Source organism: Rattus norvegicus, chromosome 12 (assembly GCF_021556685.1).
Source record: "Rattus norvegicus strain SHRSP/BbbUtx chromosome 12, alternate assembly SHRSP_T2T, whole genome shotgun sequence".
NCBI lineage: Eukaryota > Metazoa > Chordata > Mammalia > Rodentia > Muridae > Rattus > Rattus norvegicus.
The window spans coordinates 32,192,022-32,215,004 of record NC_141545.1 but is presented as its reverse complement, the minus strand read 5'-3'; the positions used below and the strand labels follow the sequence as shown (position 1 = coordinate 32,215,004).

The 22,983-nt window shown below is 48.0% G+C and overlaps 1 protein-coding gene across 19 annotated transcripts in view; it reads right to left on the bottom strand.

The window, feature by feature from the left end:
- Nucleotides 1-2,971: 2,971 nt before the first annotated feature.
- Nucleotides 2,972-22,983, bottom strand: part of Auts2 (activator of transcription and developmental regulator AUTS2) — a 1,090,556-nt gene continuing 1,070,544 nt past the window's right edge. For 15 of the 19 annotated variants that reach the window (XM_087578355.1, XM_087578356.1, XM_087578357.1 and 12 more), the window contains 5 exon segments: nt 18,655-18,796; nt 12,535-12,612; nt 11,036-11,119; nt 9,105-9,327; nt 2,972-6,433 (listed from right to left, as the gene is read on the bottom strand). In XM_087578355.1, coding sequence (XP_087434481.1) covers nt 5,176-6,433; nt 9,105-9,327; nt 11,036-11,119; nt 12,535-12,612; nt 18,655-18,796 — 1,785 coding nt within the window. In that variant the 3' untranslated portion in view covers nt 2,972-5,175. 19 annotated transcript variants of the gene reach the window in all.

Below are 22,983 nucleotides of genomic sequence, written 5' to 3'. Positions count from 1 at the left end.
CCCAGTGAGGGGTTGGGGGCGTGGCTCAGTGGTAGAGCCCCTGCCTAGAATCCCCCAGTGAGGGGCTGGGGGCGTGGCTCAGTGGTAGAGCCCCTGCCTAGAATCCCCCAGTGAGGGGCTGGGGGTGTGGCTCAGTGGTAGAGCCCCTGCCTAGAATCCCCCAGTGAGGGGCTGGGGGCGTGGCTCAGTTGTTTGGGGCATTTGCCTAATACATTCCAGGCCCTAGATTCATCACCAGTACAGACAGTTAGAGGCAGGCAGGTGGTAGAAAAACAGATCTAGAGAGGTCCTGGTTTTTATTGGGGTTGCTAAGGACAAAGACAGGTAAAACTAGACCGTAAATGCTGTCTCGGAGAGCTTCTTCCTTTTAACGGAAGTTTCTAGCACTTTCTACCTGACATACTATAACTTGGACTTTGTATCCATGATGATACCCAAGAAGAAACAGCAGCTTCACACTGTAGAATAAACAGTAAGAGTTTATCCTTTCCTTTTCTTTTCGTGTGTGTGTGTGTGTGTGTGTGTGTGTGTTTTGAAACAGGGTCTCATGTTGCCCAGGCAGGCCTCCAACTTGAGACATACTTGAGGCCAACCTTGAACTTCCTATTCTCCTGCCTCAGCCTCCTAGATAATGGGTGTGGACCATCACTCCTTGTTTGTGTGGTGCTGGGGATGGAACATATGGCTTCATGCATGCTAGACAAGCATGCTAGTCACAGAGCTGCCTCTCCAACCTCCAGACTTCTGTCTGATCAAGAACCAATTATATCCTGGCAAATGTCCCACATTTAATAGATTTTCCATAAATGCACCAAAAAGAAATTGTCCAGTTTGACCCTTCCATGGGAGTTGCCTAAGACACACCACACCACACACACACACACACACACACACACACACACACACGCACGCTGCTCATACTGTTCATGTATGACCCCATTTCTTTCAACCTCATTATTGCTATGGAGGCCTAATTTGATTTTCAAGATAGAGTCACACTGGAAAGAAGTCTTGGCTAATATCACCACAGAATTCCGTCTTCCCCTCTTCTCGTGCACCGTACACACAGAGTGTCAACAATCGCATCTGATTTTCTCCCTCCACCTTGATTGAGGCAGAGGAGGGAGGCACAGCTAGGGCCGTCACACATACCCATCCAGAGCGGTAATTATCACATCGTTATATCCGCCATTTCGCTTGTCATGTACCATTAGAAGGTAACAAGATCACTGTCAGTCAGAGATTGTGGAGATAATTAGAGCACCTATAGGCTAGCGGGAAATCAAATTGGTGCTGGTACCCATCAATGCCGAGGCGCCCAATGTAATTAGAAAGGGAAATATGCAAAGGTCGAGATGGATTGATGTCTGTGGGATTAGCTACCATGACTGATTGGAGAGTGACTTTTCCAGGATCTGACACCGCAGATGTCCCCAAAATAGGTGTGTGGTTAAGAGGCAGCGAGGTCTGCCAGAAATAGTGTGTCACACAGCATCTGTGACATTTGTGACACTGGATTCAGCAAAGCCCAGGATTTGGTGTGTTTTCCAACCCACTGGTTTTCTTTTCTTCCCATCTCGTTTTTTTCTTTTTCTAGGCTGGTAGTTTCTCTAGTTATAAAATGGTGTTAAGCCATTTTACTCAACTACTGCTCTGACTCTTAGATTTAGGGGTTGTTCACCCCCCCCCCACTTGCCCTGAACATTTGCTCCACCAAGGTTGGAAAAGTGCACAGGGAACTGGAGTTACATACAAGTGGCCATGAGCCAACTGACCTAGGTTCTAGGAACCAATCTCAACAGCTGTTCTTAACATGTCAGTCTCGATTCCTTTTCTGGGGAGGGGGCAGTGTCAAATGACCCTTCCACAGGAGTGGCCTAAGACCACCAGAAAACACGGCTGTTCACATTATAATTCCTAGTAGTAGCAAGATTTCAGTTACATTGTAGCAACAAAATTTCATGGTTGGGTGTCACCACATGAGCACAGCATTAGGAAGGTTGAGAACCACAATCTTAACCTCTGGGCCATCTCTCCAGTCTCCCAGACCAGCTTTTTTAAGCCTGTAAGCTCTCCCTGTGTCCTTTCTTTCCAACCAGGAATGTTGTCACCTGTCCCTTGACTTCACTAAGAACTCTGTGGAGTTTCCGAAGTCCACACGGCATCCCTGATTTCTGTTCTTGTGTCTACCTTACCAAGCAGCCACTTCATCTAACGGACCTTGACTGCTCTTTTCTCACCCCACCGGGGTGCAAACCTTTAATCCAATGAAAGCCACACTTTCAAAAGGAGCGTTAGCTACATTTATTTTTGTAACGTGCGTGTGTATGCATGCCTGTTTGGGCACATGTATGGATATATATGTGAGGGCACACATGTGGAGGACATCTTCTAGGAGTCAGTTCTCTCCTACTTCACGGATCTACTGTGTGAGGACAGAAAGCAGGGGGTCCAATTCAGCAGAAATCTCTCTAGGAAATTTACCCTGGCCTTAAGGATGACCTTGAACTGTAAAAACAAACAGATGTTTGAGTTTCATGCACACATGCGCACAAGCGCAGAGAGGTCACATAAACAACGCTCAGGAGTCTGTTGTCGCCATCCACCATACTCAAGATTATCTGTGAGGCTTGGCAGCAAATGCTATATCCTCGTGACCTTGAACTTCTGATCCTTCTGCCTCGATCTCCCAAGTCCTGGGGATTACAGGTGTTGCACCCCCATCTAATCTCTGTGGCCAGGGGTGGAACTCGGGGCTTTGTGCCCCGAGTAGGTGAAGACTCTACCAACTGAGGTATAACCAGTCCCTTCCGGTTGTTCAGGACATGGGAGAAGAAAACATAAATACATCCATCATCGTCAAAGGACGCTGGAGCAGCTAATGGATTGGGGTGCTCTGGCCCTGGGGGCGTCTTTTCCAGAACCTTTCCTAAGTCTGAGGGGCACCTCACACAAAGAAACGTCTGGAAGCTTGGTTCACATTTTTTTAATAACATGATACATTTACATCACACAAGAAGGCTCCTCCAATGAGACATGCTGAAGATTTCGTTGCTTCCCTTCCTGTTCAAGTGGGGTCTGGAAAGGACTTTTTTCTTCCTTTTTTTTTTTTTTCCTTTTTCCTTTTTTTTTTCTTTTTTACATACAAGAGAAACAGCAAAAAAAAAAAAGAAAGAAAAAAAGAGGCCTGTACAAGAACAATCTCTTTACAATGCTGAGACCCTACCGCTACAGTTCCAGTGCACAGAATCCTTGGGATTTTTTTTTCCTTTTTAATTGTTGTCTTTTAAAAATAAAATAAAAATGAAAGAAAGGAAAACAGAACATTACACACGTCTGGTGTCCACAAAATCAGAATTCACAACTAAACCTTCTGTTGACTACTAAAATAGATCTCTCTGCTTTTAGAAACAATGGTCTGTAGTTTACATTTTTTTTTGAAAACAAAACAAAAGAACCAGGATAACAATGTCAGATAGCACTTTAATATACTAGAGGACCAAATGCGACTAATTTTTATTTCTTACATGTATTTTACAGGCCAGTAGACAAGATATATTGTATTTTCTCGGCTAGTAAAGTCATATTCTCTCCAAATATGTAGACAAGAGGGTTCATGTCCTTAGAAAAGTGTCATGAAGACATTAAGACTGATGAAAATTCAACACACACATACATACAAGTGCACACAAGAGCGCCTGCATGCACGTGAACACGCACACACATTCTCTCCTCTCTCTCTATCTCTCTCTCTCTCTCTCTCTCTCTCTCTCTCTCTCTCTCTCTCTCTCTCTCTCTCTCTCTCTCTGCCTCCTTTCGCCCTCGGTAATTTCTGATGGCTCTTACAAGATCTATCTGCTCAGCTCTGCCTAGGTTTTCATTTCCTATTGGAATTCAAACGATTCACACTGGGCTCTGTGTACCTTCGTCAGTGACCATGAAAACGTATCCATCGTCTGAGAAAACCCAGACAGCTTTCTTTCTTTCCGGACCTGTGTGAGTGTCCTTAAATCATACTACAGAACAAGGAAGTGAGTACATGTTATGAGCTAGGACACGGGGGTGGGGGTGGTGTTTGGGGGTTGGGGAGGAGGCACGGTGCCCACTTGAAGTTGCCTGCAACATTACACCATCAGAGGTGACCGGAAATTCTGGTGAGCCTGTTTGTGCTGGCAGACAACAGCCTACCTGCCCCTGATTATTGGCAGAACAATCCCATCTTCCCTGGGCAAAGCTGCTTCCGGTTCTTAGCTACACTTTCTAGGGGGTGGACCTTTCCCCATTTCTCCCCGGAAGGCCACAAGCAGCAACTTCCGATGCCAAGTTCCAGCCTGGGGTCCAGATTTAAAAACAAGAACAACAAAAACAAACCAAAACCAAAAAAGTGGTTCTTCGTTTGAAAAACAAAAATCAAAAAAAAAAAAAAAAAAAAAAAAAAAAAAAGGAAAACAACTGTCTAACATCTCGGGTAAGCGCTTGTTCAGGGAAAATATGACCTTAAGTATGTTGTAAATGGATTTGAAAAGGCTCCTTTAAGTTAGACGGGCTTCGGGGGGGGAAAAGCCCTCGTATTCATTGCATAGTTGAAGGGTTTAGCAGATGGGAACGCGGCCTCCTCCGAGGGCCGGCCGGGTTCACGGATATTAGACTTGTAAATAGCACATCTGAAGAAGTATTAATGTATTATGTTACTCTTCACCTATTTACATCTGTACAAGTAAAGCTTTCGTCTTTATCTTTTGCATATATGAACCGTCAGCTCATGAAGCAATCTCTTTTTACACTCTATGTACACACCTCCTGCCGAGACAGCTCGGGGTGATGGACAGAGGCTCCGCCCCCCGCCCCGCCCCCCATGATCATCAGATCCTTGTCTGTCAGTACCTTCACCGATTTGGTTCAAATCAAAGTTTTATGCAAGGAACAACAACAAAAAAAGTAAAGAAAGGTAAGAACAAACGGGACCTGGCTAAAAGGTCTGAAAAATTCCAACATTAATATACAAAAACATTTCAACATCCAAACGGAGTCTCTGTCCATTTTTTTTTTTTCAGGGGAAGAGTTGGAGCTCTGCGCCTCTCAGTTTTGGGGGTGCAGGAGTTGTCTCTTGAGTCTGGGGGTGGGTGTCCCTGGGGTTTCTCCCCCGACTGCGAGGTCTGCCTTATCCTCCTTGGCTTATCGAGCTTCAATGTCCTTCAGTGTGTGGGACGGTGGCCTCTCTCGGATTTCAGCCGACAGAGGCGTAGTCCTCCGGGGGGATCCCGGGCGGCCCCCCAATGTGGAGATGAGCGGAGGTGGGGCGCTGAGCGCCGCGGTGGGCGGGGTCTTGTTAAGTAGTCCATTCTGGTGGCCCGCAGTAGGGCTGATGCGAGGGTAGTGCATACTAGGCAGGCCTGGTGTGAGCAGGCTCGGGTGTGGGAGGTGTCCATCTAGAGAAGCGGGGTGCACAGGGTGCAACCGTGGGTGCTCATAGTCCTCCCGAAGCACGTGCAGCCGCTCGCGTTCATCTAGGTGTCCACCCCGTTCGTGCTCCCGTCGAGGGTCCACGGCCAGCGGGTGATGGTGGTGATGGTGGTGGTGGCTGTAATCATGAGGCTCCCTGTCCCGGAACGAGCGGTCGGCTTCATACAACCGGGGTGTGGAGAGCCGGTGCAGGGGGTCATTCCTGAGCAGAAAGTCCCTGCCCAGAGGGTCTCTTCGGTGCATGTCCAAGTCACGGTAAGGATCCCTCAAGGGGTCCCGCATAGGGTCCCAGTGGAAAGAGGGGTACGGGAAGCGCTCTCCCCCTGGGATCGGACTGAGGCCCATAAATGGGGTCATCATGCGTGTCCTGTCCAGACTACCGATACTGTTCATGGCGTGGATGCCAGTCACTCCCACGGTCATGGGCATTGATGCCAGAGGCCCTGGGTGCACGCTGGCGCTGGCTGAGGAGCTGGGCGGAGGTGCCTCTGAGGTCCTGTGGGCTTGTGGAGCCTCGGTAGGTAGGTCGTGGTCTTCCTTGCGTTCCTCTTTGACCTTGACCTCCGCGTTCTTCTTGGGGTTCTCGTAGGCCGGCTCGCCCTTGCGTGGCTCGGCTTCCCGACTAGAGGTGCTGTTAGGCCTGGTGCTATCCACGCCTGGTGTCCTCACATAGGGCGATGGCACCCGGGACAGCTGCTTGGGTTCCTCGCCTGCTGCACGTCCCTCGTGGCTGTGCCCATCTCTCTCGGGCAGATGGCCTTCCTTGGCTTTGTGCTCTTCGGTGGTCAGGTCCTTTCGGGATCCCGAGTGGTCTCTCTCCCTCTCTTTTGGTTTATCTTTCTCACGAGCCTCAGTATTCAAATGACCCCTGGTCGTCGGATCGGTAGAGCTGCGGTTATGGCCCAGGGCGCTCACCGGGACGGGAGGTGCTGGGGAAGGATGGCTGGGGTGTCTTTTCTCAACGCTTTCCCTGTGAGAGGGAGAGGGGGAAAAATGAAATGGGCTTGCCAGCCAGGCAAGGAGCGGTCAATGAGATGGAGGTGTGAGGGCGAGCTAGACCGTGCCCTGCTTCAGGGCAAAGACAGCCACCTGTTCTAATCTAGATTCTCGAGGCAGCTTCACGGGTGAAGGCCTACAGATGAGGGTGAGTGGGGGGGAGGGTGTCCCAGGAACCTGCCTTGATCATGGTCACAAAGGAAGGGCACGCAGTGCCATTGTGGGCCAAGGTGGTCACTGAGGAACACAGAAGCCCATCTGTTTAGCTTCTCGGGATAGCTTTAGGTTAAGCCTTTAATTCACACTTTGGCTACAAAGTTGAGGTGGGGAGGGTTTAACACAGAAGGGAGAGAGCTTTCCAGCAGCTGACCCTCAGGACAAAGGAATTACTTCAAGTTGATGGATGTAGATCCATGGTTCTTAACCTGTGAACCGTGACCCCTTTGGTCACGTGATCGCTTAGGCAACAGGGGTTGCCTAAGACTACCAGAAAACACAGTTAATTATATTATGATTATAACTGCAAGCAAAATTACTGTTATGAGGTAGCAGTGAAAATAGATTAGGCTGTCATAGATGTGGGGTCAGAGCATGCAGCCTCACTGACTGAGGTCCTCTAAGAGGACCTGTGGAGAGACTGTAAAGGGAAACTTCCAGGGACCTGGCTTGGTCAGGTCGTGTCGTCTATGGACTGGGGATAAAAGGCAGAGGAACAGAAGATAAACAGCCTGACTCTGAGAGTCAAGAGGGAGAGAGCTGATAGATAGGTCACATCTCAGGACAGATGTGGGGATGATGAGGGGAGGAGCCAGAGGTTGTGGGGACAAAAAGGTAGTGGAGATCAGAGTTCAGGGACCACAGTGGGGTTGGGGGGAGCTGCCCTACAAATTCTGCTTCCTGCTTCCATACAGAGGTTGACAGAATAACCTCGGGACAACAAAGGGGGAAAAAGAACACAAACGTCTTCCAAGTTCCCCTCAACTGCAATATTGGAGAGCATTCTGGTTTCATCAGGAGAAACCAGAGCAAGCCTTTATTCTACTCAAGAAGAAATGATTCAGAAACTCCACGTTCTATGGGTACAGCCCCTTCAGTACTTTAGAACCCCTATAGGCTGAGGGATTTGTTTTTTTTTTTTTTTTTTTTGAAATTATAACTTTCTTAAATGGTAATTTGTCTCTTTCTCCCATATGAAACCAATCAATGCAGCGTGACAGCTTCTGAAAAGACACCGTATCACTTAATGTTTTAGACAGAGTTTCTCTAGGTATCCCTGGCTGGCCTATGTACTCCAGGCTGGCCTTGAACTCACACGGATGCACTAACCTCTACCGCTGGAGTGCTGGGATTAAAGGCTCATGCGTCTTTATCAATCATGTTTAGAATTGGCAATGTTGACTTCTTTTAAATTATTCGGGTCTGTACATGCACGATATACAAAGCAAAGGCAGGTTCAAGAGCTGAATCAAATTTGAATGTTTCTGTGTGTGTATATAGTGTGTGTGTGTGTGTGTGTGTGTGTGTGTGTGTGTGTGCGCGCGTACGCGTACACACGTGCGCCTGCAGGCATATACTATCAAGCATCTGTGCAGGTTAGAGGACAGCCTTGGGTGTCAATCACAAAGGCAAGGTAGGAGTCTCTGGGATTACACACCCACACCTACTAGGCTTTGCACAGATGCCAGGAATCTGAACTTAGGTCCTCACACTTGCAGAGTAAGGGCCTTACCCACGGAGCCATCTCCCTAGCCCCAAATTTCAATCTTAAGGACTATCAGTGTTAGGGGGTTTGTTTTTCTTTACTTTTCTTTCTCTTTTTTTCTTTTGCCAAGTGTACATTGATGTAACTTTTATCAGCCCATTCAAAATGAAAACAGCCTAAAGACAACAAAGAAAATGTCTATGGCATTCTGCCTAAAAATACTGAGGTATTTTTCCTTTTAAGACAGATTTTTGAGAAAAGGGTTAGTATGCAGACAACAATGGTTAGTAAAAATCAACAGTTCCCTGGAAATGCAACTGCAAAGCAAGGCTTCCCTGTTGCCAAGGTCTACATCCGGATTAGTTAAAAACGAAACGAAACGAAAGAAAAAAAACACGAAACTGTACTGATTACCTACAAGCCCCAGGGTTTCGAGTTCGGATGACGCTTGAGAAAAATAGGATGAGGTGATGCAAACATGACTTACTAGGAGAGCATGGAAAGGGAGAGAAGAGAGAAACCAAACCAAACCAAACAAAAAACCACCTATGGGTGACTGGATGGACTTCACGACTCAAAAGCAAACATGGCAGATTCATGCTGTGTGTGTCTGGCTCCAAGCTCCGACCGGCTGTCTACAGGAAGATGTCTACTTGGACACGCTAACGTTTCAGTGACTTTGGGTGGCTTGTGTGTCTCGCTGCACTGTGTCTTAGGGACAGGCTACGGTCACCATCTGCTCTGTACCACGGAGTGCAGGGAGGGCCGCTTGGTACTGACTTGCGGGGTAAGCACTGGGTAAGGAACTGGGGAGCTACAGAGGTCGTAAGCACAAGGCTGGGGCAGAGGCCGGGTGAGGGGGAGGGGAGGTGGCTGGTTCTGACTGGCGTGTGGCACAGGGTGGGCTCCCCCAGCGGGACTCGAGAGCGGTTTCTTTTCCTACCTTTCCTTGTCATCCTTACTAACGGAGGAGTCTCGTTTATCTACATCTCTATCTCTGTCATGGGCTGCAGCGGACGCACTGCGCTCCAACTCCCCTGGCTTCAGCCAGGGCGGAGGGGTCGGGAACGACGGAGGCGTTCGGTGCAGCCGGTTCCAGGGTTCGTGAGGATTGCTAAAGTTCTGCACACTGGGGCTATCCTTGTGGCCGAACACTGAGTTGGGTGCTGAAATGGTGAAGTGAAGAACAAAAAAACGGTTTCAGAGAGATCTCACTAGAAACCTGTCGGAGTGAAGGTACTTACCAAAAACTTTAACAGCATTCAGAGTTAAAATGAATACATGTTATTGGCAGCTGGAAAAGGAAGGAGATTAACACACTCATTAGAGGAACGCTTGTCCTACACTGCAGAGGCAGCTCACAGCCTTACAAAAAAAATAAGAAAAAAATCGATGGAGAGGAAAAAGTGAGAGGGGACCGAGTGGGTATGCAGATACCCCGTCGGACGTGTGCGAGCATGCAGAAGTTCCGGGCATGCAGAAAGGTGCGCTATGACCATACAACAGATGAACAGGTCGGTTCGGCAGAGTCCACTGGTCCTCGGCCTACCACACCCTGCTGGATGTTACTCCTGGCATTAGTCAAAACGAACATCCGGAAAGACCATGCAGGATCATCCTTGTGTCCTTAAGAATGCATGGATCTGCATGCTCTGTTTCTGTTGTCTGTCTGTCTGTCTGTCTGTCTGACTTTTCCTCCTTCCTTTCTTTTCCAGACAAGATCTTATGGGTCCTGGCTGGCCTCAAATCCCTAGGTAGCTAAGGATGATCCTATTGCCTCTGACTTCCCAAGTGCTGGGATTACAGGGTTGCGGTTCCTGCTGGGGGATCCGTAGGAAGGTTATACATCTCACAGTGTTTAGGTACTGCTGAGGATGGAGGATGTCCTGCACGTTGGGCAAGCACTCTGCCCACCCAGTCACATTCCTAGGCTTGCTATTCTTCATTGGACTTTTTTCAACCTTGTTACATCAAAAGTAAAATAAAATTAACTTTTATTATTATTATTATTATTTTGACCTGTAACCAAAGCAAACTACTTGTAGTGACTAAGCAAGTCCCTATACAAGTCCTGATGTACAGAGCCTATGTCAACAGTGGGCTTGTGGGGCTTATGAACTTAAAACCAACTTCACTGTTAAACCTGTTTGGACTGCTCTAACCCAAACTTGTTTATAATAATAATAATAATAATAATAATAATAATAAAAACAACCCCATACATCTTCATTCATTTTTACTTTATGCATATGGGTTTTGTCTGCATGATTGTATGTATACCATGTGTGCACCAATACCCAGCCTAAAGAAGGCTTTAGATCCCCTGGACCTAGAGTTACAGATGGTGAGTGGTCATGTGGGTGCTGGGAACCAAGCTTGGGTCCTCTGGAAGAGCAGCCAGTGCTCTTTCCACTGAGCCACATCTCTCCATCCCCAAGTGATGTTACCCTTCCATGGTCCCTTCGTTTGCACTTTATTTTCAACAGAGACTCACTATGTGGCTCTGGCTGGCCTGGAACTCTGTAGAACACAACTCAGAGATCTGCCTGTCTCTGCCTCCTGAGGGCTGGGATTAAAGGTGTGCTGTACCACACCTGCCCCTTCCCTCTCTTCTAAATGATTTTTGGTGGTGCTGGGGAGGGAACTCGGGGCCTTGCCCATGCTAGACAGGCTCTCTATCACTGAGTCATGCCCCTAAGCCCTCAATGGGGGATTTTAGGCAAGTGCTATCACTGACCCATATACTCAGCTTAAATTAGTTTTCCCAAAGTAAAGTTTCCCTTCATCTCAAAAGGTCTAAAGTCATATATGGGTCAGAGAAACTGCAAAAGGGAGATATTAAAAAAAAAAAAACCAAAATCGAGAGGTACTCACTAACTGAAGGGTTTCCAAGTCCCCCGAAGGCATTGCCACCGACTGCAGCGAGGCCCGTGAATGTAGACGGCCGGTTAAAAGGCTCTGTGAATGAAATTGGGAAGGAAGAAAATGGTCAGGGACTTGTGAGGGAGGAGCACAGGTGTCTTGGCAGGCGGGAAAGCCATAGGCCTTCTGTGATGCACCTTCGCTCTCCTGATGGACTGTGTAAGGGTTTTTCTGTGCCAGGACTTAGACACTGGGTTAGCAAGAGTCCCCGGGGGTTTATTTTCCAGGGTGTCACCCTTTGCATGACCCAGCTCTGTATTTGGGGTGACACTGAGCAAGCTCAGGACCCAGTGTTCTAAGCTGCCTTCTTGTCTGCAAATGTTTCTGCCTCTGTCGCTCCTTTTTTTTTTAGGCATGTCTCATTTAACTCAGGCTGCCTTCAAACTTGATCCAAGTCAAAGCTAGCCTTGAACTCATCCTCCGGCCTCATCTCTACCTCCCAGGGGCTAAGAGGACATGCATGAAGAAAAATGAGATGCTAGGGGGCTAGAGAGAGCTCTGGGGTTTGATTCCCGGCACCCACATGAGAACTCAAGACTGTCTGTAACAGTTCCAGGGAATCTGACGCTCACTTATGGCCTCTGAGGGCAACTCAGGAACATGTACGACATACATTCATGTAGGCAAAACACCTATATGTGTAAAATAAAAATCAGTAATGAGGCTGGGCATGGTGGTGCAGGTCTTTAATCCCAGCACTTGGGAGGCAGAGGCAGGCAGATCTCTGTGAGTTCGAGGCCAGCCTGGGCTACAGAGTGAGTTCCAGGACAGCCAGGGCTATAGAGAGAGAGAGAGACCCTGTCTCAAAAAAAAAAAAAAAAAAAAAAAAAAAAAAAAAAAAAGAAAATGTATAATCTTCCTATATATTCCCCAACAGGAGCCACTGTCTGTGACCGAATGACTGCACACTTAAACCTAGGAGGATTCACACTAACAATAATGTATGCAGAAGTCAAAAGCAAAGAGTGCGGCTCCCTGATGCAGCTCTTATAACGCTCGGTGCATCTTTCGTTATAGCTCTTAGAGGGAACCCTAGATGTATAGGCAGGACGAGCCCACCCAGAACACACATGTCCTGAGATGCCGAGAAATACTTTCCGCCCCATGTCCCTTGTGATGATTAATACCGAGTGCCAACTTAACTGAATCTAGAATCACCCGAGAGACAACCTCTGTGCACAGGTGTGAGGATGTGTCTTAGATTAGGCTGAGACGAACAACCCACCCTCAGGTGTGTGTGTGTGGGCACCAGCCAATAGGGTGGGGCATTAACTGAAGAAGAAGGAGAAAGCTCGCTGAGCACCAGTAGCCATTTCTCTCTGCTTCCTGAATGCAGGATGACCCCTGCCTCAGGCTCCTGCCGCTGTGCCCCACCACCGCTGGGGGTGGAAATCCCAAGAGCACTATCCACGAGGGGCTGCAGGGAGGATCCCACCGTCCGTCTGACTCACCTAGGTGAGCGGCAGGGTTGAGAAAGTTGCTGTGATGAGGTGGTGGCCCAAAAGGGGTCCCAGTAGGATGTGCAGCACCTGCAAAACCCAAGAGAGCAAAGTCAGAATTTAGAAAAGAACCCTCGCTAGGGGACTCGTAGAAAACGGTGTTGGAGTCGAATCCCACTGTATCCACAGCTCCTGCCTGTGCAACTGGGTAAAAGACAAAGTTCCTGTGAGGGACAAGAGAAGACGAGACGGCGCTCCTCCTCCCGTCTTTCCTAGCTGCTTAGTTTCTGTCAACTTAATATTGAGCTGGAGTCATTGGGGAGAGCGAACTAAATTGCGAAGACGTCCTCATCAGACAGGTCTGCAGGCGAGGCTGTGGGGTATTTTCTCTGTTCATGACTGATGTACAATGCCCAGGCCACCCCGAGGCAGGTGGTCCTGGGTGGTTTAGGAAAGGAAAGGTGAGTGGGAGCCTGCAGAGCAAGCACGTGGTTAATGCTCCTCCATGACCCTGCTTCAGTTCCTGCCACCAGGTTCCAGCCCTGACTTCTTCTCACGATGGCCCGTAAGCCGAAGTAAATAATTTTCCCCCAAGTTGCCTTTGGTAGTGTTTTTTTTTTTTTAAATCAATAAAAAGCAAATTAGACTGCCTGGCCACTGTGAGAAAAGGCATTTATTTGCTGCACGTGCGTGTGCATACATGTGTGTAAATATGCAAGAATCTGCAGGTGGGATCAGCCGCTCTCTTCCTTAGAAGTTTTGAGACAGGGTCTATACCAAACCTGGGGATTCTGACTGGTTCTGCTACTCTGGCTCTCCAGTGAGCCCCACCTCCCCCGCTCTGGGCTCAGAGATGCACACTGCCGCGCCTACCTATATGGCTTCAGGTCCACATGCTATGAGGTGAACACTTCACTGGCTGAGCCATCGGCCCCAAAACTACCTCTTTATGAATGTGATGGCATAAACATTAGGCCTGGCTAGTAGAGTGGCACAGATCCAGGGTACAGGCAGCCTCTATAACCAAGCCTGTCTACAGAGATGCAGGCTTGCAAACACCAAAGAGAATTCACCTCTAAAGCAGAGTAGCAGGTCAAGGGCTTCCTTCTTTCGCACTCCAGGGACACTCTCCCCCCACCCCGCCCCCCATAGGTAGTCCTGAGGCTGCAGACATTGCCACGTTGAGGAGTCGTCTCCTGCCAAGTCCTGCTCTCATTACTCAGAGGTGTGGTGGGTTCTTACCATCTACCGAGAAACCGTCACAAGGCTCAACACCACCAAATGGACTGCTGGGAATTGACGCTAAGTGATGGGAGGCCAAGCCTGCCAATGCCTCTTAATTCCCAGTGCCAGGAAAAGATACTTTATTCCTGTTTTGAATCCCCAAATCCTCAGTGTGGCTCAGTTGGTAGGACGCTTGCCTAGTGTGCAGAAAGCTGGGCTCCATCCCCAGCACTGACTGCATGACCTGGGTATGGTAGTGCATGCCAGCCATGCCAACACTCGAGATGCAGAGGCAAGAGTTCAAGGTTATTTTCAGGCTATACATGGATACATAAACACACACACACACACACACACACACACACACACACACACACACAGAGTATTGAGCAACTGGCTTTAATAGTCTTTACTTCTGCTGCCAGGGAACCCAGGCTTAATGTGCAGCTCCTTTTCTGCAGCAGTAGCGGTTGGAGTTGGTCTCTTGGGTCAATCTGAATTTTAAAATTATTTACTTAGTATGTGTTTGTGTGAGTGTGAGTGTGTGTGTGTGTATGCGTGCATATGTGTGTGCATGTGTCTGTGCATGTCTGCATATGTGTGTGAAGTGCATGCATGCCACAGGGATGATGATGATGATGATGATGATGACGACGATGATGACGATGACGATGATGATGACGATGACTACTACTTTTTATTCTTCTTCCTCTTCCTCCTCCTCATTTCCTATTTGGTGGATTTGAACTTCTGAATTCCATTTACTTACTTAATGTGTATGATGTGTTAAGTACATGCATGCCAAAGTGCATGTGTGGAGGCCAAAAAACAGCTTATGAGCATTGGTTCTGTCCTCCTGCCACGGGAACCCAGGGATCAAACTCAGCTGGGAGGCTTGGCGACAAACAACTTTACTCCCCGTGCCATGTGGCTGGTCCTAATTATTATTATTAATAATAATTAATATTATTTTATTATTATTAAAATGTTTATATGTAAGAATGTACACATATGTACCACACATGTGCCTGGAAGGTGTGAAATTCCCTGGAAGTAAAGTTACAAGGAGGTCTGAGTCACCACATATGGGTGCTGGGAATCACACCTGGGTCCTCTTCAACAGTAGCAAAAGCTGTTAACTACTGAGCCATCCCTCCAGTCTCTCAAAGTATCTTTCTTTGAAACGAATATATCAGATCCCTTTCCTGCAGGAAGCTGGGAAAGAAGGGGAGGAGAGAACAGAACGTGTGTGTGTGTGTGTGTGTGTGTGTGTGTGTGTGTGAGAGAGAGAGAGAGAGAGAGACAGAGAGACAGAGACAGAGACAGAGACAGAGAGAGAATTGGGGAAGAACATTAGTTTTAAAGTTCAGGCATTCAAACTGTTAATGTCAGCAGAGAGGACAGCCCTGAGGAGACTAGGAAGGCAGGCCTCCATTCAGACATGCGTACCAGACTCCGGGGAGTCAAACTGAAGCCCTCACACTCGCATGACAAACCATTTTACAATGAACTGTCTCTCTCCCAGCCCTGGATTTCTCTTTTGCATCTCTGGAGACCCCCCAAAGGTCCTGTGGGCCTGGGCTTGCACAGTAAGGCTCAGCACGTAAGGACAGATGCTGGAATCTCAGATTTTGAAGGCACCTGAGGGGTTCTCTACGCACATGTCACTGAGAAGTAGAAACCAGCTTCTCGTCTGCACAAAGCGAACATACTCCACAGCCTTCATTAGTCACCGCCAATGTTGCCAGCCAAATTAAAATGTGGGCTACACACTGTGCAGTGCATGCTAGTTAATGTTCTGACAAAAACCCAGGCCCCTGGGGATGCCCACCGTTCCAGGATTATTGAAGCAAAAGAAGCCAATTCATCCATTTGGCTGCAATGAAGTCCAGGGAGAAATCTCTCTATTTCTCTCCCGAAATTGCTCTCCATGTATCCTTGTCTCCGAGCTAGGTGCCATGGTAACAGAGCCTTCAAACACATTTCCCAAGCAGAACCCACAGGAGGAAAATCCTGAGACTCTGGCTATTCCACCCATCCCCAAGGGTGATTTATTTGCTTTGACCACAGTGCTACAGTACGGATGCCGATGCTTCTCGGTCACTCAGTGTGAGAGCCAACGGGTCTACCACGCGCAAATCCAGGCTCAGAGCCTGAGAAGGCAGCGGGATGGGTGGATGTTGAACTTGTTCCCTTAAGGGTCAGAAATGGTGTGCTCCTTCACTGTTTGTGTTCCTAGGGGTAAATTCAGATCCACACAGCGAGCACGGGAAGCCACAGAGGTTGTTACTGCAATGAGCAGAGCACCACCACTGAACTATTTACTGAGCTCTGTCCCAGGGACTGGGTACTAATAGCGGCCTGGAGATGTAGCTCACTTGGTAAAGTGCTCTCCCAGCATGCATGAAGACCTGGCTTCAGTCCTTACACTGTATAAAATAGGTGTGATTTACATGTGATCTGTGGTCCCAGTGCTCAGTAAATGGAGTCGGGTTCAGAAGTCTAAGATCATCCTGAGCTTCAAACAGAGTCCAAGGCCACCTCAGGCTCATCAGGCCCTGCCTCAAGGGGCGTAGTGGGGGAGGTGGGAGGAGACAGGAAAGAAAGACGGGTGTGGTGGCCCATATTCCCAGTACTCAGGAGGCAGAGGCAGGCAGATTCCTGAGTCTGAGCCCAGCCTGGTCTACAGAGTGAGTTCCAGGACAGCTAGGAGGACAGAGAGAAACCCTGTTTCGAAAACCCCAAAAGACTGAACAGTAGCTAGGTGCAGAACTGTCATCCTAGGACTCAGGAGGGTGAAACAGAGACTAAGTTGGAGGTCAACTTCCTCTACATAGTGAGTCCTAGACCCCCTAGGTCAGCAAAAGGAAAGAAAACACTGAATGAACAGTTGATACCAACAGGACCTGTGCTGGTCGGTTACTCATTTGTGTATGTGTATAAGACAGAATGGTTCATGAGTGGAGGGCAAAGGACAACTTTCAAGGATGAGTTCTCTGCTTCCACCATGAGTCTCAGGGAATCAAAGTAGGGACAAAAAGATTGCCAGTGATTGGCTTTACCCACTGAGCCACACTGCCAATCCTATTATGGTTAGTTTTAACTGTTTACTTGCCACAACCTAGAATAACCAACCTGCTAAGAGAATTTCAGCTAGGAATTACCTAGTTCAGGTTGGCCTGAGAGGTATGTTTGTGAGGGACTGCCTTAATTACTAACTGACCTGGCCCACTATGGGCAACACCATTCCCTAGGCAGAGCCCTGAGCTTTGAGAGCAAGCTGCTAGGATGTGTTTATTCTCTCTTTGCTCTCGACTGTCGATGGAATATGACTAATTGCTTCGAGTGTTTGCTTTGACTTCTCTTCAATGACTAACTGTAACCCGGAAGTGAAGACAAATGAATCTTTTTCTTCCCTGAATTGCTGGGTTTTTGTTTTTTTCTTTGGGGGAGGGGGCAGTTCAGGGTATTTGGTGTATCAATAGAAATGAAACTATAACATTACCCAAATATTCCGTATGACCACTATTTTTGGCCTGTGCGTACCTTAAGCAGAAAGCCACCGTCCTCTGATACCCTCTGTCTTCCTCCCCAGCTGGACCTTCTGCACTGAGGAGACACTGGGAAGACGTATTCTCAGAGCTGAATGAGTTTCAGTGGCAAGATGTTTTGCAACAAAACAGCCAGAACCCTCTGGGCCATTTGTTTATCTCAGTCCTTACTAAGGGCAGTGCCTTTTTTATGGTTTGCTTGCTTTCATTTCTAAAAATGATTTTTTTTTCGAGACAGAGGCTTATATAACCCAGACTAGCTTTGAATTCACTATGTACCGAGGATGACCTTGAACTCCCAATTTGCCTGTCTTGGTCTAAGTGCTGGGGTTACAAGTGTGCAAGACCATGCCCAACTTATGGTGTGTTGCAGACGGAACCCAGGGCAAGCTGCTAGCTGGGCAAGTTCTCTATCAACTGAGGCATATCTCAACCCTGTTTGCCTTAAGAAACCATGGCTCAGGCTGTGCTAAAGCTCACCATGTAGTCCAGGCTTGCTTCGAATTATCACGTCTGTCCCGCTTCTGCTCCCAAATACTGATACAACAAATCTAAGCTACCAAATGCATGAAGCTAACTTGTTTTGACTGTACGCTTTCCTCATTGGACCCTCAAAGGGCAGCGTGATGGTCACAGGGAAGAAACACTCACAAACTGTCCCATAGGCAACAGAAATGTGAGGTTAGATTCATCCCTACAGAACCCCTGGCTTTATTGGTCTTCCGATCTGCCCTGGCAAGCTCTCTGATCTTTTTCAATAGCTTTTCACACACCTTGGAGTTGTCTCTGTTTAACGCACAGGAACAAAAGACAAACCAAAGCAACACAAGCATTGCGAGGCAAAGTATTGTGGGTACATGCATTCCTGTGCACGCAGGTGCATGTGCACACGCCTATGAAGACCACGGGTCACCCTTAGACGCTAATCCTCCGGTGTTGTCCACTTTGTTTTTGTTTGTTTTTTTTTTTTGTATGCCTCCCTTTGCATCTCAAGTGCTGGGATTAAAGGCAGGCACCGCCGTACTCCATTCCCACCTTGTCCTTTGAAACAGGGTCTCTAGTTGGCTTAGAACTCACCAATACAGCTATAGTCTAGCTGGCCAGTGAATCCCAGGGTCTGGCCCGTCTCTGCTTCCCCGCTGTTGTGCTTACAAGTGTGTGCTATCTTGCCCAGCTTAATTATCTCTTAGTCCTTGTTGAATGACAGGTGTATCAAAGAAGCAGGGCCCACCTCCCTAGTCACTGGGGTACCATACTCCCCCACGAGCTGGTCTGAGCTCTATTCTTTAGTCATTAAGTGATTAGTGACTCCGAGCCCAGGCAGCACTCTCGGCGCCACCCCGCTCTCTGAACTCACCAGCAGCAGAGAACAAAGTGGAAGGTCGTGCAAGATCGTGGGGGTGATGGATGGCTCCGAAGAGACTAGGGCCCGGAGGACGACTCAGGAACTCAGGCTTCAGCCCAAAGTCCAGCTTGTGCGGATCTGACTGCATCTGTTTCTAAAACAAGAGGAAGGGGAGAGGCTGAAACTAGGAGGCCGGCAGAGAGAGATTAGTGAAGAACTCAAGACTTGAGGGGTGGGGAGGGTGTCAATGCTGAGGACACTGTGAAAACAAAGCCTTCGGGTGCCAGGAAAGCCACCTGGCCTTGCAGAGACTGGCAGGGACTGCTATAAGGTGGCATCTGCTTCCTTCATTAGAAATAACTAACGACAAAGCCATGGGCTTGGCTTTTGAAATGGTTCAACCTGAAGGCTACAGCCAGGTCCTATTTATTCAAAACCTAGTACCACTCTCCATGCAGCTCATCATTTTGTGGTAAAGGCCCAGTCTACAGGTTTTTCTCCTATCCCTCCATCTCGCATAGCCCAGGCTGGCCAGGCCTCTAGCCCACTGTGTAGCTGAGGATGACCATGAAGTCCTTCTCCTCCTGCCTCCACCTCTACGGGAGTATAACATCATGCCTTATATGATACCACAAATGAAACTGGGGGTTCCTGCATGGAAGACAAGTACTCCACCCAACTGAGTCACATCCCAGACTGCGTTTGTTTTGTTTGTTCCTTTTGAAGCAGAGTATCACATAGCCCAGGCTACCCTCATACTTGTTATATACTTGAGGGTATGCTTGCACTCCTAATCCTTGGTCTCCCCAGTGAGGAGATTACAGGTATGCACCACTATGCCTGGATGCAGGTCCCCATCACTACCACCACCATATATTTACTCTTCGTCTGTTTGTCGTGTGTGTGAGGGCGATATATGTATGAGAAAGACAGACATATCTGTGGGTGCCCACAGAGTCCAGAAAAGGGCATCAGATCCCCTGAAGCAGAATTACATGGAGCTAGAGTTGCAAGCGGTTGTGAGCCTCCCAGATGGGTTCTTGGAAACAAGGTCAGCCCCTGAGCAGTGTGCTGATTAGGGGGGTTAGTTAGTTTGCTTATGTTTGTTTTTTTGTCAACTTGATAGAAACTAGGGTTATCTAGAAAGAGGGAACGTCAATTGAGAAAATAACTCCATCAGGCTGATCTGTGAACAAGTCTGTGCGGCACCGTCTCCATGAACGACAGATGTGAGAAGACAGCAGGTGTGGTGCGTGGTACCAGCCCTGGGCAGTTGGCTGTTCCCTCATAGGCTCTGTTTGAGTTCCCACCTCCAGGTTCCTGCCCTGACTTCCCTCAGTCATGGACTGAGACACAAAGTGTAAGCTTGTTCCTGCCCAAGTCGCTTTGGGGGGCTTTGTTCATCACAGACTAAGACAAACAGCAAGTGCTCTTAATGGCTGAGCCATCTATCCAGCCCCTCTGCCTGTGTGAGGTTTCAAATGATGGCATTTTAAACTCAGCACAGTAGGAATTCTGCAAGAACAATCTAATGTGTCAAGTTAATTGCCCAGTGGCTCTTTGTCATATTCTAATATAACACATATTAATGGAATCACTGTTGTATATTTAGACAGACAGACAGACACACACACACACACACACACACGCACACACGCACATCTTTTTAATTAACAAGTATCTCTTCCTTCCCAACTAGCATCCTCCAATAGTGGGAGTGGGGCAGTCAAGCCAGTCGTGGGGACTGAAATCTTTACTCTCTGTGGAATCACTCCACCTTCTCCTCAATGGCGATACGGTTTAGCCCGCTATCTTTGCCTCAGCCCCTACCCAGCATCGTTCTGGAGGTTGGTATCCCCCTGAACTGCAGGTCATCAGATCTGCCCATCTTCCTCAGTTCTGACAGCCTTCCCTCTCAGTCAGTTTCCTGCCTCCCAGAGTGTTAGTGTCCCCTAGCTCCTAACTGTGCTTCCTGCCCTTCTCTGGCTGGGCCTGCTTCTACTTGGCTCTTGCCTTCTCCTTGGGTTCCAGCCATCTTGACCCTAACTCTTGTCCTGCCTCACACCCTCTCCTGTTCAGGGAACCTGCTCCCTTCTGTATAATGGGAGACTCCTTTACAAAGGAGAGGCACCTACACTGGTGTTAACAGATAGGCCAACCGTCACTCACCCGGCAACCCTCTCTGAAGGTGAAACTTAGCCATGCACCTCACGGAAACGCACGGAACCTTCACCATCGCACGTGCATGTGCACACCTGTGTGCGTGTGACATTGGAGGACAGAGGACATCTTTTAAGTGTGGTTGATTATCTATCCATTGTCTCTCAGTATCCTGGAGCTCACCAGGCTAGGCTGGCTGGCTACAAGCCCAAAGGGTTCATCTGTTTTCACTCCCTCTCCTCTGGAACTGTGAGTGAAAGCTGCTGGGACCAGGTTTTTGGTGGTCTCTGGGGGTTGAACTCAGATTGCGAAGCTTTCAAAAAGCAAGCACTAATTTACTAACTGAGCCAGCTCCCCAATCCACTACCTTTTATTTAAATATACAGAGCACATATCACCAGTGGGTCTCACTACTGAACACATAAGATAACAGGAAGAACAGTGCCCTGGGCCTGTCACAGGTAACAGCCTGTAGGCCTCAGGTCTCCACATACTTCATGAGTGGCTAAAGAGTGAGTAAATGTATATTCAGGACAGAGAGATGCAATTTCTACTCCAATCTCTGGGGAATACCATAATGAAAAACTCACTATCAAAGAACAGCCAAACCCCAAAACCAAGCTTCTAATTCTCTTAAATCTATAAAAATCTCCGAAGCACCTCCTTTAATTGAGTTGCCAAATTATTTAGTGCTAATATCGCATGGTAGATGGTGTGGACTCATTAAGAGCAAATAAGGTCCACCAGGCAGAACGGGGCTTGGGGATTAGGAAATGTTCGCCGGGAGAGGAAGATAACCGAGTCACCCTGTGTTCGAGAGGCCTAGCTAATTGAATTGGGATAATGAAAGCCAAGTCACCAGGGGCATCTTCACGGAACAGAAGTTGCTAAGAGAGCGGCCTCCCTGTCATCCTTCATCCCGTTAAGCTCAGGAAGTTAAAAGGAAGAAGATGAGGCTTACCTGCTGCTCCTCAATCCGTCACCCAGGACCCAGAGTGAATTGAAGTCACCGTGGAAACCTAGTTAGCTCCTCAAACTGCACCCGTTTTCTAGCTGAGCTGAACTAGGTGAGCTCTAATTATGCCTCGCCTGGTAATAAGGTAAGAGTGAGCAAGATCACTGGTGGGGTGTGAGTGAGAACAGGTGCAGGGAAATGAAGGGGGGCCTTCATTCCTCAAGGGGTGAACACTTCCTTTTCATTAGCTCCTGTCTGTCTGTCTATCATCTATCATCCGTCAATCATCTGTCTATCCATCCATTATATCTATCTATCTATCTATCTATCTATCTATCTATCTATCTATCTATCTATCTATCTATCTGTCAATCATCTGTCCATCCTATCTATCTATCTATCTATCTATCTATCTATCTATCTATCTATCTATCTATCTATCTATCTATCAATCAATCATCTATCTGTGTTTGTGCTCACTCGAGCCGTACAGGTCAAAGGCAGAGGACAATTTTACGGAATCAGTTCTCACTTTCCATCATGCGGGTCCGGGATTCGAACTCATATACTCGGGGTTGGCAGCAAGCGCCCTTACCTGCTGAGTCATTGCGCCCTCTTGTTTCTTATATGTTATTATTGTTATATGTACACCTACACGTAAGTCTACAAGTGCAACCTACTGAGTCCACTCAGTATTGTTTGAATGTATGCTTCCAGGATTGCTTACTTGGTACTAGATAGCCAATCTGAGCTCCCTCTCTCAGCAATGATTGCTTATAGCTCTTCATTGGGGGCTGGGGGGGGATCATTTGAGATTTCCCCCCACCTGTGCTGGCATATCAGCTGCTGGTGTCATTGTTTGGGTTCACCTCTTGTTTTAAATCATAGATCAGAACCCGTCACACAATGTTTCTCTTCCACAGGGTTCAAGAAGTCTCTCTTTCCTCCCTCCCGTCCTTTCTCTTTCCTTCCCTCCCCATCCCCTTCCTTAAAGAATTACATCCGTCCGTCGTCCATCTATCTATCAATGCATGTGGAGATTAGAAGACAACCTGTAGAAGTTGGTTCTCTCCTTCCATCACGTGAGCGCTGGAGATCAGGCGCAGGTCGTCAGGCCTGGTGGCAAGTACCTTTACCCACTGAGCCATCTTGCCAGGCCCCTCCCTTTTTGGGGGGAATAAAGTCTCATCTAGAGACAGGCTCGGTAACTGGCCAGAAAGTGGTCC